Genomic DNA, 15,645 nt, shown 5'->3' on the forward strand with positions numbered 1-15,645 from the left:
TGTTCATTTTCCTCATTTGTCCTTTCCTCATATTGTGTATCACTCTCCCTGATAGAGATATGTCCTCTCTTTAAGGGAATCTCCCAAAGATCAGCCTGTTTACAGTATCTTCCTGCTTACCAGTTTCATTATCACCTCAAACGTAACATCTAAAATTAGACTAGTATGCTTCTTCAACCAGATGTAAGCTGCCTCTTTTCTCCTGGTGCTAGAGCATTCTCTGTACTTTGTGTTAATTATTCTTAGTCCTCTCCAAAGTTTAATGTCTGCTCTAGGTCCCTTTAGTTTAAAATCAGTGAAGGAACTAGAACAGACTAAAGAAAAATAATGTAACAATTGAAGGTAACATATTTGAGGACCTGTTAGATTTTAAATTGGTTAGCCTAGACAAGAGGAAGTAGTGACTGAATTCTTGTCTTAAAGCTATGTGGTGGGTTTCTGAGAATGAGTTTGGAGTAACTGTTCTGTGTAGGTAAGATGGAAGAAAGGGACCTGAAGTGGTTTTTCAATGTTTTGAAGAGAAAGTACCTCAGGAACTGCATCATACAAAGAGTTGTGTCAGAGGGTGACTAACTGTGGGTTTTCTTGTACACTTCCAACCAGAATAGGTCATCTTTAAAAAAGAATTATTTTTATTCATTTATCTATTTATTTGAGAGAGAGCCTGCACAAGTGGGGGGAGGAGCAGAAGGAGAGTGACAGACTGTGCTGAGTGCGGAGCCTGGTGCAGGGCTCGATACCACGATTCCGAGATCATGACCTGAGCCAAGATCATGAACTGAGCCGAAATCAAGAATCAGATGCTTGGGATCCCTGGGTGGCGCAGCGGTTTGGCGCCTGCCTTTGGCCCAGGGCGCGATCCTGGAGACCCGGGATCGAATCCCACATCGGGCTCCCGGTGCATGGAGCCTGCTTCTCCCTCTGCCTATGTCTCTGCCTCTCTCTCTTTCTCTCTCTGTGACTATCATAAATAAATAAAAATTTAAAAAAAAAAAAAAAAAAAAAAAAGAATCAGATGCTCAACCAACTGAGCCACCCAGGCACCCCAGAACAGGTCATCTTTTATTGTTGTTGTTGTTGTTTGGTATGTTGGATGCATTTCCATAGTTCTCTGTCCCTGAGTCACGCTTCATACTGTAGTTTGCTTATTTACATATCTTTATTTCCCATTAAAGTTTAAGCACTGAATGGGTATTGTTGGTGGTCAAAATTTTTTGTTGATTAAAATAATGTGTTGAGGTAAGTCAGTGCAAAATGAGCTCCTAGTATTGATCCAGGACAAATCTTTTCCACTACAATAGAAAGAGCTGTCATGTGCCTTGCTTGACTGGGAATTTATCACAAGCGCAGCTGCACAAATTTCTAGCTCAAATATCATTAAATAGATACCATTAAACAATATGTTTTCTGCTCCCTTTTCGTTCATCTTGTGGTATATTAAGGATATCCAGTTTTCTTCCCTTTTCCCTCAAACAGTTGCAGAAAATCCATTTAAAAATGTTTAACCCATAGACCAGGGATTCAAGGGGGAATTTGGTGGGGGGTGGGGGGGAATACCATTAAATATATTTTACCTTTTAGTTGTTTTAAATGAGATTCTTTTCCAAACAGTAAGTCCCCTATTCCTATTTGTACTTATTGGCCAAGTATACGATGGGAAAGCATTCTAAACCATTCCTCCACCCTGTTGTCAGTGTCCAGTAGTATGATAATCACTGTATCTTTGAGTTGTTTAGCATGCCAAGATCATATATGGTGCTTAAGAGAAGTCATTCTTGAATGCTTAGCTTGAAACTCAGTGACTAATTTATACTTCAGCAAGAATAATTAACCAGTATGGGATATAGAACCCATCTTTGGGGCAAAAAAAAAAAAAGTTTTATTTCATAATTTCATATGTCAGCTATTTTTACCCATTTCTATCTCTGCATAAAACAAGCCATCCTGGGATCCCTGGGTGGCGCAGCGGTTTGGCGCCTGCCTTTGGCCCAGGGCACGATCCTGAAGACCCAGGATCGAGTCCCACGTCGGGCTCCCGGTGCATGGAGCCTGCTTCTCCCTCTGCCTGTGTCTCTGCCTCTCTCTCTCTCTGTGACTATCATAAATAAATAAAAATTTATTAAAAAAAAAAAACAAAAAAAAAAAACAAGCCATCCTGTGTCTAAAAGTCCTCTCCCATGTTGCTTTACAGATTAAGATGAGATGGGGAATTTGTCCATGTTCGTTGATTTTTTTTTTTCTTTTTTAAGAAAACATTTTCAACACAGGATTAAGACTTTGCAGATACTGGTGAATTCCACTTTATATCCTTCCTTGGTTTGGTTCTATTTACTTCCCCCTCTCTCTACCCCACAGAGATATCACTTCTTGCAATCGATATGTATCCTTTCTGTCCATTTTTCAGTATGCTTTCCACATATGTATGTGTCCATAGAACACATACACATATTGTGTATTTTTAAATTTACAGAAGTGGTTCCCTATGGTACGTATCCTTTTTTGCAACTTGTTTTTTTGTGGGGACCAACAATGTTGATATGTGGGAGTCTGGTAGTTCGTCAGAGCACAGTGTTGTAGTATTTCAGTGTGTGATTGTGTCATATGTCATAGGTTGTTGATTCCCATGTCTTAAAGTACATGTATATCAGATTTCCTGAAATGTTTGAAAAGACCAAAAATGAAAAATAAACTATATATCTGAGAGTTATATTGATCTGCTGTGATTTGAAGGAGTGAAGCTAGACAGACATGTTTCCAGCTTACTGAAATTTTGTCTCTACATTATAGCAAGTAAAAAGTGCCAAAGACATCAACACTTCTGAAACAAACAGATTTATTGTTGTCAAAAGGCTTGCCTCAGTAGATTATCCTGCATAGTAATCGTTGGTTTGCCACTTACTGGCTGTGTGCTTTTGGAGGAAAGTGGTTGTCTCTTCAATTTATTTATCTGTAAAAGAAGAGTTCAGTAACCAGACCCTTTCTGGAGGAGCCTGGGGCATCAGGGTCAAACACTGATTGATTATTGAAGGAACATTGCCGGGTAGAGATGAGCTGAGGGACATTCTCCTGTGTCGTGTTATGCCTATTTACATGTTTTAATTTCTTTAGCCCTAGAGGTTTGAATGTAGTGTTTTTTTTACTAGTATTTTCTTTTCCAAATCTCTGCAAAATGTGAGCCCTAGATATTTTCTGTAAAATGATCAGGATACCTATTTGAGAGGGCTGGAGCACTCTGCCTTGCCCATAGACCCGCCTAGGGAGGGTCTTCAAACAGAGCAGGAGTTCCTGTGCACTGAGCATTGTTTAAAGCAACTACACCAAATTGCACATATATATGCAAATTCTGGGTTTTTATTTTTTTTATTTTTTATTTTTTTTAAAGATTTTATTTATTAATGAGAGACAGAGACAGAGAGAGAGAGAGAGAGAGGCAGAAACACAGGTAGAGGGAGAAACAGGCTCCATGCAGGGAGCCCGACGTGGGACTTGATCCCGGGTCTCCAGGATCAAGGCGCTGGACGGAAGGCGGCGCTAAACCGCTGAGCCACCCGGGCTGCCCCTTTATTTTTTTTATTTACACATAAAACTGTAACTGACGATAAGTAACCTGTTTCCCACTGCCAGCCCCATCATCTGTTACAGCTGGCAGCCAAGCTCTGCTGGGCAGATGTTGCTTGCTGACTGCTGGCTGGTGTCTAGGAGTCTTTGGCACAGAGTTTTTACCTGACTCATTTACTTTTCTCCTATAGGAAACAAGAACCTGTTGTTCAGTTCCTTTCTCTTCCCCCTCAATTTTCATCATTCAGTCATTCTTACATCAAGAAGTCTGTTACACACATTAATCCCTTTTCCCTTCTCTCTTTCTGAGCTCTTACCTTATGACTCTAGGAAAACATCCTCTTTTCATTCGTTCAACAGGTAATTCATCAAAATCCTTACATACCTCCTCTTCTTTCATTTTATGTGAGCCAGAACACAGCTCTAATCATGGCTGAATTTAATAATAATAGAGTAACGTAGAAGCCTCTGTATTTCCAGATAAGTTACTGAAAGGCTGCTCGTAAGTTCATGAGTGAGCAGGTCATTGTTACTAAGATGAGTTTCTGTTTGCTCAGGGATGTATTTCTGTGAAATAAGAGGGTAGTCCAGTTCTTTAAAACCAAGCAGACCAATCATTTGTTCCAGAATGAACCAACTTCTTCCTCTATGTAGGAAACTTTCAGCGGTGAATTTAACTTCCCTCCTTGATAAAATGCATAAGGAACTCAATATAACGTCCAACCCCTGCCTCTCTGTTCACTTTTTGAGGCAGATTTGAACTGGCTTTGAGGGATCCCTGGGTGGCGCAGCGGTTTGGCGCCTGCCTTTGGCCCAGGGCGCGATCCTGGAGACCCCGGATCGAATCCCACGTCGGGCTCCCGGTGCATGGAGCCTGCTTCTCCCTCTGCCTGTGTCTCTGCCTCTCTCTCTCTCTATGTGACTATCATAAATAAATAAAATTAAAAAAAAAATGAAAAAAAAAAAAATGAACTGGCTTTGAATCATCCTTAGCCACAAAAGAAGTTTTATCACACTTCGCAACTACATAACATTGTTGTGAAGATTAAAAAAACAATATATGTAAACTTTCTGGCACACGGTAAATAAGGATAGAAGTTGCTACTCATATCACTAGAGTGTTAGCTCTATGTAGCAAAGATTTGTGTTCACGTCTGTATCTGGCACATAGTAGATACTCAATGAAAGGATAGAGGGATGTTCCTTATTGTTACATATGACAACTTGTAGAATTCTACCTAAAACACTAAAAGAAATGTAAAAAAGCTGAGTCACCATACAGAAAGGGCTGTTGTAAATTGCCAAGTAAATGTATCCATTTCACACAGGTATATTAAGTGTAAAGAGCACAAGTACTACAAACCTACTTACCAAACTTCTCTGTGCTTTCCTTACTCCTGTGTTCCTCTTTGTCGCCCAGTTCTATTCCTTCTGAATCTTGCCCTCTCCCAACTGTATACTTCTTTCTCATTTTTCTTTCTCTGCCCCTGGACTCTCTCTAACTAGAAGTCTTTTCTTGAATGGTATGTTTATATGGCTCTCTTTACCCAGTTTTCTCTCCTCTTGACTTTCTCCCTTAACCATATGGCAGAGATTTTAAAAAATAAACATGTATAGTTACATATATATTTTATTTTTAAAAATTCCCTAATTCTAAAAATAAGTAAGGCTTTTTTTTTTTTTTTTTGTAATTCCTAGAGTTAAAGAAAAGAATCATGCCTTACCTTTGCAAGGCATGATTCCTCTGTGATTCTTTAATAGAAAGGGGTAAAGCTTCTCACTACCAGCTTGGGAGGCATTTTAAAATTTGTCTTAAATTCCTTCCTCCAGCAATTTTGCTTGAGGTATGTCTCCAGATATTTCAAAATATCCTTTAACCATCTTCTTTAATGCTGGCTACTTCTGCTTTTTTTTTTTTTTTTTTTACAATACTTCATTTTCTAATTGCTTCCATGTTCATCTGAGATCCTCTTCAAAGGGTTGCATGATTTTTCAACCACCTAAATACAAAAAGCTTCTCCTTCAGAATTGTTATCATTGTAAAATTGTTTTAATGGCATAGATCTCTGTACTGTTCTCAATATTAAAATTATTGTATAGCGTATGTGATATAATATGCTCCTTTTTTTAAAGTCACAGTTATTAGAAATGCATGGGCCATAAAGAGATAGTACTTAGATTTCTTGCTAAAGTAAAAAAGAGGGTCTACTCCCCAAATTACATGGCACTAGACGTCAAAATAAGTTGTCACTGACAAATACTATATAATCCCAGGCCTTCAAATTCCAGGTGGGGTCAGTTTCCTTTTGTGCTCTTTGTTACTGTGTTCCTTGACAGATTGCTGCCTTTTATTGGCCTTGCCTTCCCATCAGCTCTATTCTACCTAACAATTTATTCAAATGGAAAGGCTGTATCACCCTTTGGGGTTTTCCTTTTTAAAACTATAAATAGGGGTGCCTGGCTGACTCACTTGGTAGAACATCTAATTATTGATCCTTGGAGTTGTAAGTTCGAGCCCTACGTTGGGTGTTAGAGATTACTTAAAAATAATCTTTAAGAGGGATCCCTGGGTGGCACAGCGGTTTGGCGCCTGCCTTTGGCCCAGGGCGCGATACTGGAGACCCGGGATCGAATCCCACGTCGGGCTCCCGGTGCATGGAGCCTGCTTCTCCCTCTGCCTGTGTCTCTGCCTCTCTCCCTCTCTCTTGGTGACTATCATAAATAAATAAAAAAAATTAAAAAAAATAATCTTTAAGAATAAATAAATGGCTGTAAATAAATGTCAAAATGCCTTCATTTCATTTTAGAAAATTAAGGGGGAAAAGGACTTTTTACATATTATTTCAGTGGCTTTTTCAACTTATTTTCTGTTCCCACTAGAGGGCATTCTTTCCTTTGTGTATTTATTTTACAGAACTGTTAAATAAAAAAGTAAATGTTGAGGGTATGAATGTGCTCAGATATACATACCTCTAATAGATAGGAGTTGTCAGACGTACACATTCTCTTTAAGTTTCACCAGTGCCAATATAAAAATTGAGGTTAAACAATATCTCCTAGCATTTTTATCTTATAAGCTTCGTCAGATGGGGATAAAAAATATCCCACCATAACTTTAGGATGTAGTTTGTGCAATTACCATTTTATAAACCAGTGCTTATCCAAATTTATGATACATTATGGCTAAAGCTAGATTATTCAAAGATGAATTGCTTATTTTATTATTTGGTTAACTCAGTTTTTGCAGGATGTATTTTGTATAGGGTAAATGAACCTAAACATTGTTTTTAATCCAGTAGATCTAAGTGCTAACACTCGGTAGTCCTCCAACCTTGCCTTGCAAGGCTTTATTTTGTTTGGCAATATTCTTGTTTCTGTTGTGACATCATACCTTTCTATAGGAACTTTAATTCTTAACATCTAATCAGAAGCAGCTCCGTTCTTTCCTATCAAGGAATTGATAGTTTTACATTTGCCACATATACGTTCTGTTTCAGATTTTCCTGAGCCTGCTGGTACCAGATAGGACCATGGCTGTTAAACCAAGGGACCGTGCAGCAAAGAGCTAACTTATCTTTTCTATTAGGAACTGTAGATTGCCTGCAGTTGACATTAAGGGAGCACATTTTGTTGGTGTGTGTTATACAATGAATTCAGACAGATATACTTAGAAGAGACTCTGTTGTAAGTGGGAAATCTGGGCTCCTTTTCAAAGCTAAATGAGGGTTGGTAATTCTAAGTGGGAGTTGGGGGAAGACGTGGTTGCTATTGAGAAACTGCTCCAAAGCCTATGGGTGCTTCTGTGCTTTACTTTCAAGTCAGGAGGTGGTATGGAATCTTCTATAAAATTAGATATTGACTTAATTACGTATTGATTTAAGCTTATGTTGACAGATTAGAAGTATTGAGTTAGAAGTGTTAAATGGCAGAGCTATTACAATGAGAGGGCAGGTTATGTGGAGAATTGTGCAGTATAAAACATTTTCGCCACCTCAGCTTTTTATTCATAGTCCACTAATCACACACAAAAAACCTTCCATAGCATATTTGACACCACAGATTATTATAAAATGACTCTTGTTTTAGGAGTCTGCTAAAAATTTACCTAACATAATGTTTGATGGTATGGCTGAAATACGTATTTGTGTTTGAAATAATAACCTCAAATTATAAAAGTTAAAAGTCTTCAGTGTTTCGAGAAGTTAGAAAACAGGGGCTCCTGGGTGGCTCAGTCAGTTAAGCATCTGCCTTTGCCTCAGGTCATGAACCCGGGGTCCTGGGATTGAGCCTCACTAGGGCTTCTCCTCTACCCCTCCCCCTGCTTGTTCCTGCTTTCTCTCAAATAAATAAAATCTTTTAAAACAAGATGTTAGAAAACATACATTTTAGAAATGACTCCATCAAAAAATACTTAATATTTTTAAAAAAACAACAGCCACTCTATTTAAGATTTTATTTTATTTTTTAACTCTATACCCAACATGGGGCTCAAACTCACAACCCTGAGATCAAGGGTCACATGCTCTACTGACTGAGCAGCCAGGCACCCTGACAACTCTTTCTTAAAGATCTGACAGTTACTGAACTCCTGCTGGGTTGTAGGTGAAGCCTCCCACCACCCCACACCCTCACCCTTTAGGAGAACTATGGGCATTTAGATTTAAATAACTTAGAATTATATCAGAAGAGTAAAACAGGCAAGAGATAAGCATCATCAGATCTTCCTCCTCAAAGTGATGATTGCAGAGTTTTTTTTTTTAATTTTTTAATTTATTTATGATAGTCACACCCAGAGAGAGAGAGAGAGAGAGAGAGGCAGAGACATAGGCAGAGGGAGAAGCAGGCTCCATGCACCGGAAGCCCGATGTGGGATTCGATCCCAGGTCTCCAGGATCGAGCCCTGGGCCAAAGGCAGGCGCTAAACCGCTGCGCCATCCAGGGATCCCTGATTGCAGAGTTTGGCAGTGTCCCCATCCATAGTTGCCATAAGTTTTGTTTATTATACTGGTCAGCAGGTGTCCCTACTATGGAAAGAAAAGTCAAAAAACAAAAAAAAAAAAAGTCAGGCCTACAGAGTAACCTCAAATGGGACACACCAAAAAGTGAGTGTTCAGAGCAGGGTTTTCTTTCTTTCCTTCCTTCCTTCCTTCCTTCCTTCCTTCCTTCCTTCCTTCCTTCCTTCCTTCCTTCCTTCCTTCCTTCCTCTCTCTCTCTCTCTCTCTCTCTCTCTCTCTCTCTCTCTCTCTCTTTCTTTTTTAAGAACTTTATTATTTATTCATGAGAGATACAGAGGGGGCGGGGGGCAGAGACACAGACAGAGGGAAAAACAGGCTCCATGCAGGGAGCCTGATGTGGGACTCAATCCCAGGTCTCCAGGATCATGTCCTGGGCTGAAGGCAGCGCTAAACTGCTGAGCCACCCGGGCTGCCCAGGGTTTACCTTTCTGGCACCTTTTTAGCACCATTCCTACTACATTTGTTTGGCAAAGTTATTGTATCCAGTTAGGTTAAACTTCCATTTGTGAATGTGAATAGTTATTTACCCCTTTTCAGTATTTTAAGTATTGTCCTGCCTGGCAGCTGTTCTGAATAAGCAGATTTTGAAGTATTCCATCTTTTTTGCCCAAATACCATCTTTTTCTGTGAAGCATTCTTGCCCACACAATTTTTCCTTTTCTGCTTTGTTCTTCTCCATAGTACTTTCTCCTAACTTGCTTTACAACTTCATTTGTTTTTATACCTATCTTCACCCATTAAAATGTTAGCTTCACAGGGGCAGAGCTTTGTCTGTGTTGTTTATTGCTATTTCCCCACCACCTAGAACATAGTAGGCACTCAATCAATATTTATTGAATTTGTTAAAAAATCTTTGGCTTAATGCCATCGTTTGGCTTTCATTGTAACTTGGTGAGATCTCGGTACAACCTTGGAGATTTTAACAATATGGGAAGGGTATTTTGAGGACTTATTTATTTATTTAAAAATTTTTTTATTTATGATAGTCACAGAGAGAGAGAGAGAGAGAGAGAGGCAGAGACATAGGCAGAGGGAGAAGCAGGCTCCATGCACTGGGACCCTGATGTGGGATTCGATCCCGGGTCTCCAGGATCGCGCCCTGGGCCAAAGGCAGGCGCCAAACCGCTGCGCCACCCAGGGATCCCACCACTGTGCCACCCAGGGATCCCACCGCTGCGCCACCCAGGGATCCCGAGGACTGATTTAAAAGGTTGTGTATACTGGTACTGATAATGAATTGAATACCAGAAAATGTAATAACAGAATCTTACTCCACCTGAATGAAACAATGTAAGACCTTCTGGGGCACCTGACTGGCTCTGTCAGAGGAATGTATGACTCTCTCTCTTTTTTTAAAAGATTTTATTTATTGGGACTCCTGGGTGGCTCAGTGGTTAATAAGCACCTGCCTTTGGCTCAGGGCATGGTCCTGGAGTCCTGGGATCGAGTCCCACATCAGGCTCCTTGTATGGGGCCTGCTCCCTCTGCCTGTGCCTCTGCCTCTCTCTGTGTCTCTCATGAATAAATAAATAAAATCTTTTTTTTATTTTAGAATTTTTTTAAAATTTTATTTATTCACGAGAGATACAGAGAGAGAGAGAGAGGCAGAGACATAGGCAGAGGGAGAAGTAGGCTCCATGCAGGGAGCCCGATGCAGGACTCCATCCTGGGACTCTGGGATCACGCCCTGGGCCAAAAGGCAGGCACCCAACCGCTGAGTCACCCAGGCGTCCCAGAATGTATGACCCCCCCCCCCTTTTTTTTTTAGAATGTAGGACTCTTAATCTCAGGGTTGTGAGTTCGAGCCCCACATTGAGTGTAGAGATTATTTAAAGGAAAAGAAGAATGGTACTGCAGACCCCCTCTGCCAGATCCGAAAGAGTATTACCTTTCAAGATCAGCGAGGGCTCCACACCCCCCAGAGGGAACCACTGACTAAAATTTTAGCATTCCCTGTTTTTTTTTTTCCCTGTTTTTATTTTATAGTTTCATTGCATGTTTGATTTCCTAAACTAGATAGCATTTTTGAATTTTCAACCATATATATCCTTTAGGACTTCCTTTCAGTGTTGTGAGATTCCTGAAGTCCTCACCTGTGGCTGTGATGCATTTTCTAATTCACTCTATAATAGACTGTTATTGGACCTTTGAGTTGTTAATGCCCACCTCCCCAACCCCCCAGTGCAAAATCCACTGTGAACATTCTGCTCCATTCTTCTGATACACATAGAGAGAAGATTCCCCAGGGAATCTACTTGAGAGTGAAACCGCCAAGTCCTGGGAATGGCTTAGCTTGAACTTGACTAGAATATGAACTGGAGTTTTTCCAAGTTGTCGGACTGATGTATGCTGGCAGAGTAGAACTGTTTCTGTTGTGTCTTCACTAGCGTAGCTTCACTAGCACTTGGAGTCATCATATTTCTAGGTCTTTGCCAGATTGCTAGATGTAAGATGATAGCTCGTGAGAGTTGGATTTTTACCTCTTTGATGACTGAGGAGATTGAGCACATTTTCATATATTTACTAGTCATTCGTCTTTATTGTTCTTTGTAATGCCCTCGGAAGTCTTTCCCCATTTTTTCTGTTAGAGGTCTGTCATTTTCTTACTATGTGTCAGTGTTTAACATACTCTGAACACCAGACTGTTGTCTGCCAGGTATGTTGCACATATCACAGTTTCAGGACCTTCTTGTCTTTCCATCACTGGAGGGCATTAAAAGGTAAAGAAAAAGTCCTAATTTTATTGTGGTTGAATACATGGTTTGGACCATGTGTGTGTTTTAAGAAATTGTTTCCTACTCTGAGCTCATAAAAATATTCCCTTATATTGGCTTCCAGGGATTTTTGTTTTTTTTTTTTTTTTCATTTTCCTTCAGTATTTGTCTTTAAACCATCTGGAATTGATTTTTATGTGTGGGATCTGTGGAAGAGCTCTGTTTTTATTTTCCCCACATATGGATAATCACCTGTCCTAGCATCATTCATTCCCTCCTCCCTTCTCTCCCCACTGAGCTCTAGGGACTTTGTTGTCATAAAACAGATTTCAACATATATGTACCTGTTTTAGGCTTTCTATTCTATTTCATTGGTCAGTTGGTCTGGCTCTATGCCAATAGTATCCTGTCTTAATTACTGTAGCTTTGGTTTTTAAAACAAATTTTTTAAAAAGATTTTATTTGTGAGAGAGCGGGTGAGCAAGCATGCATGAAAGAGGGGGAGGGACCAGCAGACTCTCCACTTAGTGGGCTGTTGAGCAGTGGCTTGATCCCATGACCCCGAGATCATGACCTGAGCCGAAACCAAGAGTCTGACACTTAACCAACTGAGCTGCCCAGGCACCCCTAAATGTATTTTTATAATAACTCTTGATATGTTAAGCCAATCCTCCCATCTTCTTTTTCTTGGAATATCTTGGTTATTCTTGGCCCTTTGCAACTTGCATAAAAATTTGAGTCAGCTTGTCATGTTCCACAAAAATTTTTTTGTGATTTTGATTAGAATTGCATTGATTCTATCAATTGATTTGGAGAGAATTGACATTTCATTTCATTGAAGCTTCTCATCCTGGTATTTTTAGTTTTTAAAGTCCTTTAAATGTCTTTGAATATATATTTATATATTTTTAAAGTTTTTTTTTAAAGTAATCATGTCCATCGTGGGACTTGAGCCCACAAACTGAGACTAAGAGTCACATGCTCTACCAACTAAGCCAGCCAGGTACCGCTAAATAGATGTTTACTAATTTGCTTCATAAAGGGTTGCCTATTTTTGGTTAGATTTATTCGTAGGCATTTTTTTTTAAGATTTTATTTATTTATTCATGAGAGACACACAGAGAGAGAGGCATAGACATAGGCAGAGAGAGAAGCAGGCTCCATGCAGGGAGCCCGATGTGGGACTCGATCCCAGGTTCCCCAGGATCACGCCCTGGGCCGAAGGCAGGCACTCAACCACTGGAGCCACCCAGGTGTTCCTATTCATAGTCATTTTAAAAATGCTTTTGCAAAAAAAAAAAAAAAAAAAAGCTTTTGCATTTAGCAGTTTTTCATCGTGGTAAAATATACATAAAATCTATCATTTTTACCATTTTTGCACATACAGTTCAGTGGCTTTAAGTACATTCACATTGCATGCACAACCGTCTCCATAGTTTTTCCATCATCCCAAACTGGCTCTGTACCCACTAAGCAATGCTCTCCATTCTCCCTCCTACCCCGTCCCTGGTAACCACTCTTCTACTTTTTCTATGAATTTGACTAATCTAAATACCTCATGTAAGTAGAATAGAATCTTAACTGGCATGTTTTTTAATAATAAATTTTTCTATCTTTTTTGGAGTTATGAAATACAGTGGATACTTTATTAAATTGGTTTTTAGCAACTTTGCTTAAAATACTGAATTCTAATACTTTAGTTGTATTTGGGTTTTCTACATAACAAACATTACTTGTCAATAAAAGGCTTTTCCTACTATTAAGCATGTCCATCGAGTTTTAAATTTTAATTAATTTTTAAAAAGATTTTATTTATTTATTCATGAGAGACATAGGCAGAGGGAGAAGCAGGCTCCATGCAGGGATCCCAGGACTCCGGGATTATGCCCTGGGCTGAAGGCATTTGCTCAACCGCTGAGTCACCCAGGCATCCTGTAAATTAATTTTTAAAATATCTAGATGTTGTTTGGTTCATTTCCAAATTTGTTGGTTACCTCTTCTTTTCAAGCTTCTCTTTTATTTATTTTAACCTATGAAGTATTATCTGATATTCAGTTCTGATATAAACTGTTTGTCAGGGCAGCCCAGGTGGCTCAGCGGTTTAGCACCGCCTTCAGCCCAGGGCCTGATCCTGGAGACCTGGGATCGAGTCCCACGCCCGGCTCCCTGCATGGAGCCTGTTTCTCCCTCTGCCTGTGTCTCTGCCTCTCTCTCTGTGTCTCTCATTTTTTTTTCTTTAATTTTTTTAAAATTTATTTATGATAGTCACACAGAGAGAGAGAGAGAGAGGCAGAGACACAGGCAGAGGGAGAAGCAGGCTCCATGCACCGGGAGCCCGACGTGGGATTTGATCCCAGGTCTCCAGAATCGCGCCCTGGGCCAAAGGCAGGCGCCAAACCGCTGCGCCACCCAGGGATCCCTCTCTGTGTCTCTCATGAATGAATGAATGTGCCTCTCTCTCTCTCTGTGTCTCTCATGAATGAATGAATGAATGAATGAATGAATGAATGAATGAATAAATAAATAAATAAATAAATAAATAAATAAATAAATAAATAAAAATTTTTAATTATTTGCCAGTCCGATTCTGCTGTTTATGCTACTTCTTTCTTGTGGTGCTTTGTTTTTGGGGTGTGTGTGTTTGTGTGTGCTTTGTATATGTTTTGTGTATGGATTCATTCTATGGAAGTTTGTTTCTGCCATAGGCTTGGGGGTTGTACTAATTTAGGACCTATTTTATTTTATTTTATTTTATTTTAAGATTTTATTTTTATGTAATCTCTACACCCAATGCGGTGTTTTTACTTACAACCCCAAGATCAAGAGTTGCATGCTCCACTGACAGAGCCAGCCAGGCGCCTCTGGACTACTTTAAACTAAATTCTTGACCTGAGAACCATTTGGAACTGTTTGGTAGTCTGAGTTTCAACTCTCTACTGATTACAGGGCTGTGATGGGTTTTGGTTATGATTTTACAGGTTTTGTTGTTTTGTGCCATGGGGGAGAGGGAAGCTCACTAGAGCAACTTTTGTAACCCCTCAGAGGGGATTTCTAGCTCACGCATACATTGAGAGTATATTAGGGTCTCAGCTTTGTGAGAGATTGCTTTTAGACATTCTACCTTTGGCAGACCTTGATCTTTGCTTTTGGGGCTTTGTCCTGTAACACTGTGAAACTCTAAGCTCAAATTTTTACATGCTTTGGCGAATAAATCCCTGCCCCCTTTAGTGATTCTGGTTACCAGTTCCTCTTTCATTTGGTTTTTACTCTTATTAGGTCATCAAGGCATTTTAAAAGTTATTTTTACATTTCATCAAATATTTTATTTTTTATTTATTTATTTTTAAATCCATTTGAATCTTAAAGATTTATTTATTTATTTATTTATTTATTTATTTATTTATTTATTTATTTATTTATGATAGGCACACACACAGAGAGAGAGGCAGAGACACAGGCAGAGGGAGAAGCAGGCTTCATGCCGGGAGCCCGATGCGGGACTCGATCCCGGGACTCCAGGATCGCGCTCTGGGCCAAAGGCAGGCGCCCAATCGCTGAGCCACTCAGGGATCCCCCTCATCAAATATTTTAAGTTACTTTCATTAGAAATGTAAATCAGAGTAACAAATACACTATATTTTTGGAAATTCCTATATCATTTTACTATGTTGTTTCTAGTCATTTTGGAAAGGAAATGTGGGGTTAAATATATACCTTAAATATTTATAAAAATAAAATGGAATGTGGCCTATTACAGCTGCTTATTAATGATATTTCTTTTTTTTAATAGGTGTCAGCTGTGATGCATGTTTAAAAGGAAATTTTCGAGGTCGCAGATATAAGTGTTTAATTTGCTACGATTACGATCTTTGTGCATCTTGTTATGAAAGTGGTGCAACAACAACAAGGCATACAACTGACCACCCAATGCAGTGCATATTAACAAGAGTAGATTTTGGTATGTATTTAATTCACATTTTAATGGGTTTTCATTTAGAAGTTTGTGTATATGTGCATGAAGAAGTAAAGGCAAATGATGTTCTATGACTCTTGCCAATGGGATACATTAAAAATAACATGAATTTTTATGTTCTAAATAATTCTCTTAATCATAGCTTAATTGTTCATGAAAGCCATTCAGAGATCTGTAAAACTGACAAGGTATAAGATGGAAGAGTGCCTCAATAAAGTCTAGAGTCAATGGACTGTTCTTGCCAACAGCATACAAGTATTCTTGCTCTGGTTATCAGAAAGCAGATTGTTACTATAGATTGTTCTTAATCCATAAAAAAAGCTATAAATGTTTCACCTTGTAATTTCTTACCTAGTCAGAATCTATTATCTTTCTGTTTACAGCC

At 39.2% G+C, this 15,645-nt stretch overlaps 1 protein-coding gene across 1 annotated transcript in view; it reads left to right on the forward strand.

Annotated features, from left to right (window-relative positions):
• Window positions 1-15,645, forward strand: part of KCMF1 (potassium channel modulatory factor 1) — an 81,712-nt gene that overhangs the window by 33,864 nt on the left and 32,203 nt on the right. The window contains exon 2 of the mRNA XM_072770023.1: window positions 15,078-15,245. Coding sequence (XP_072626124.1) covers window positions 15,078-15,245 — 168 coding nt within the window. The remainder of the gene's footprint in view (window positions 1-15,077; window positions 15,246-15,645) is intronic.

This window comes from Canis lupus, chromosome 12 (assembly GCF_048164855.1).
Source record: "Canis lupus baileyi chromosome 12, mCanLup2.hap1, whole genome shotgun sequence".
NCBI classification, from domain to species: Eukaryota; Metazoa; Chordata; class Mammalia; order Carnivora; family Canidae; genus Canis; species Canis lupus.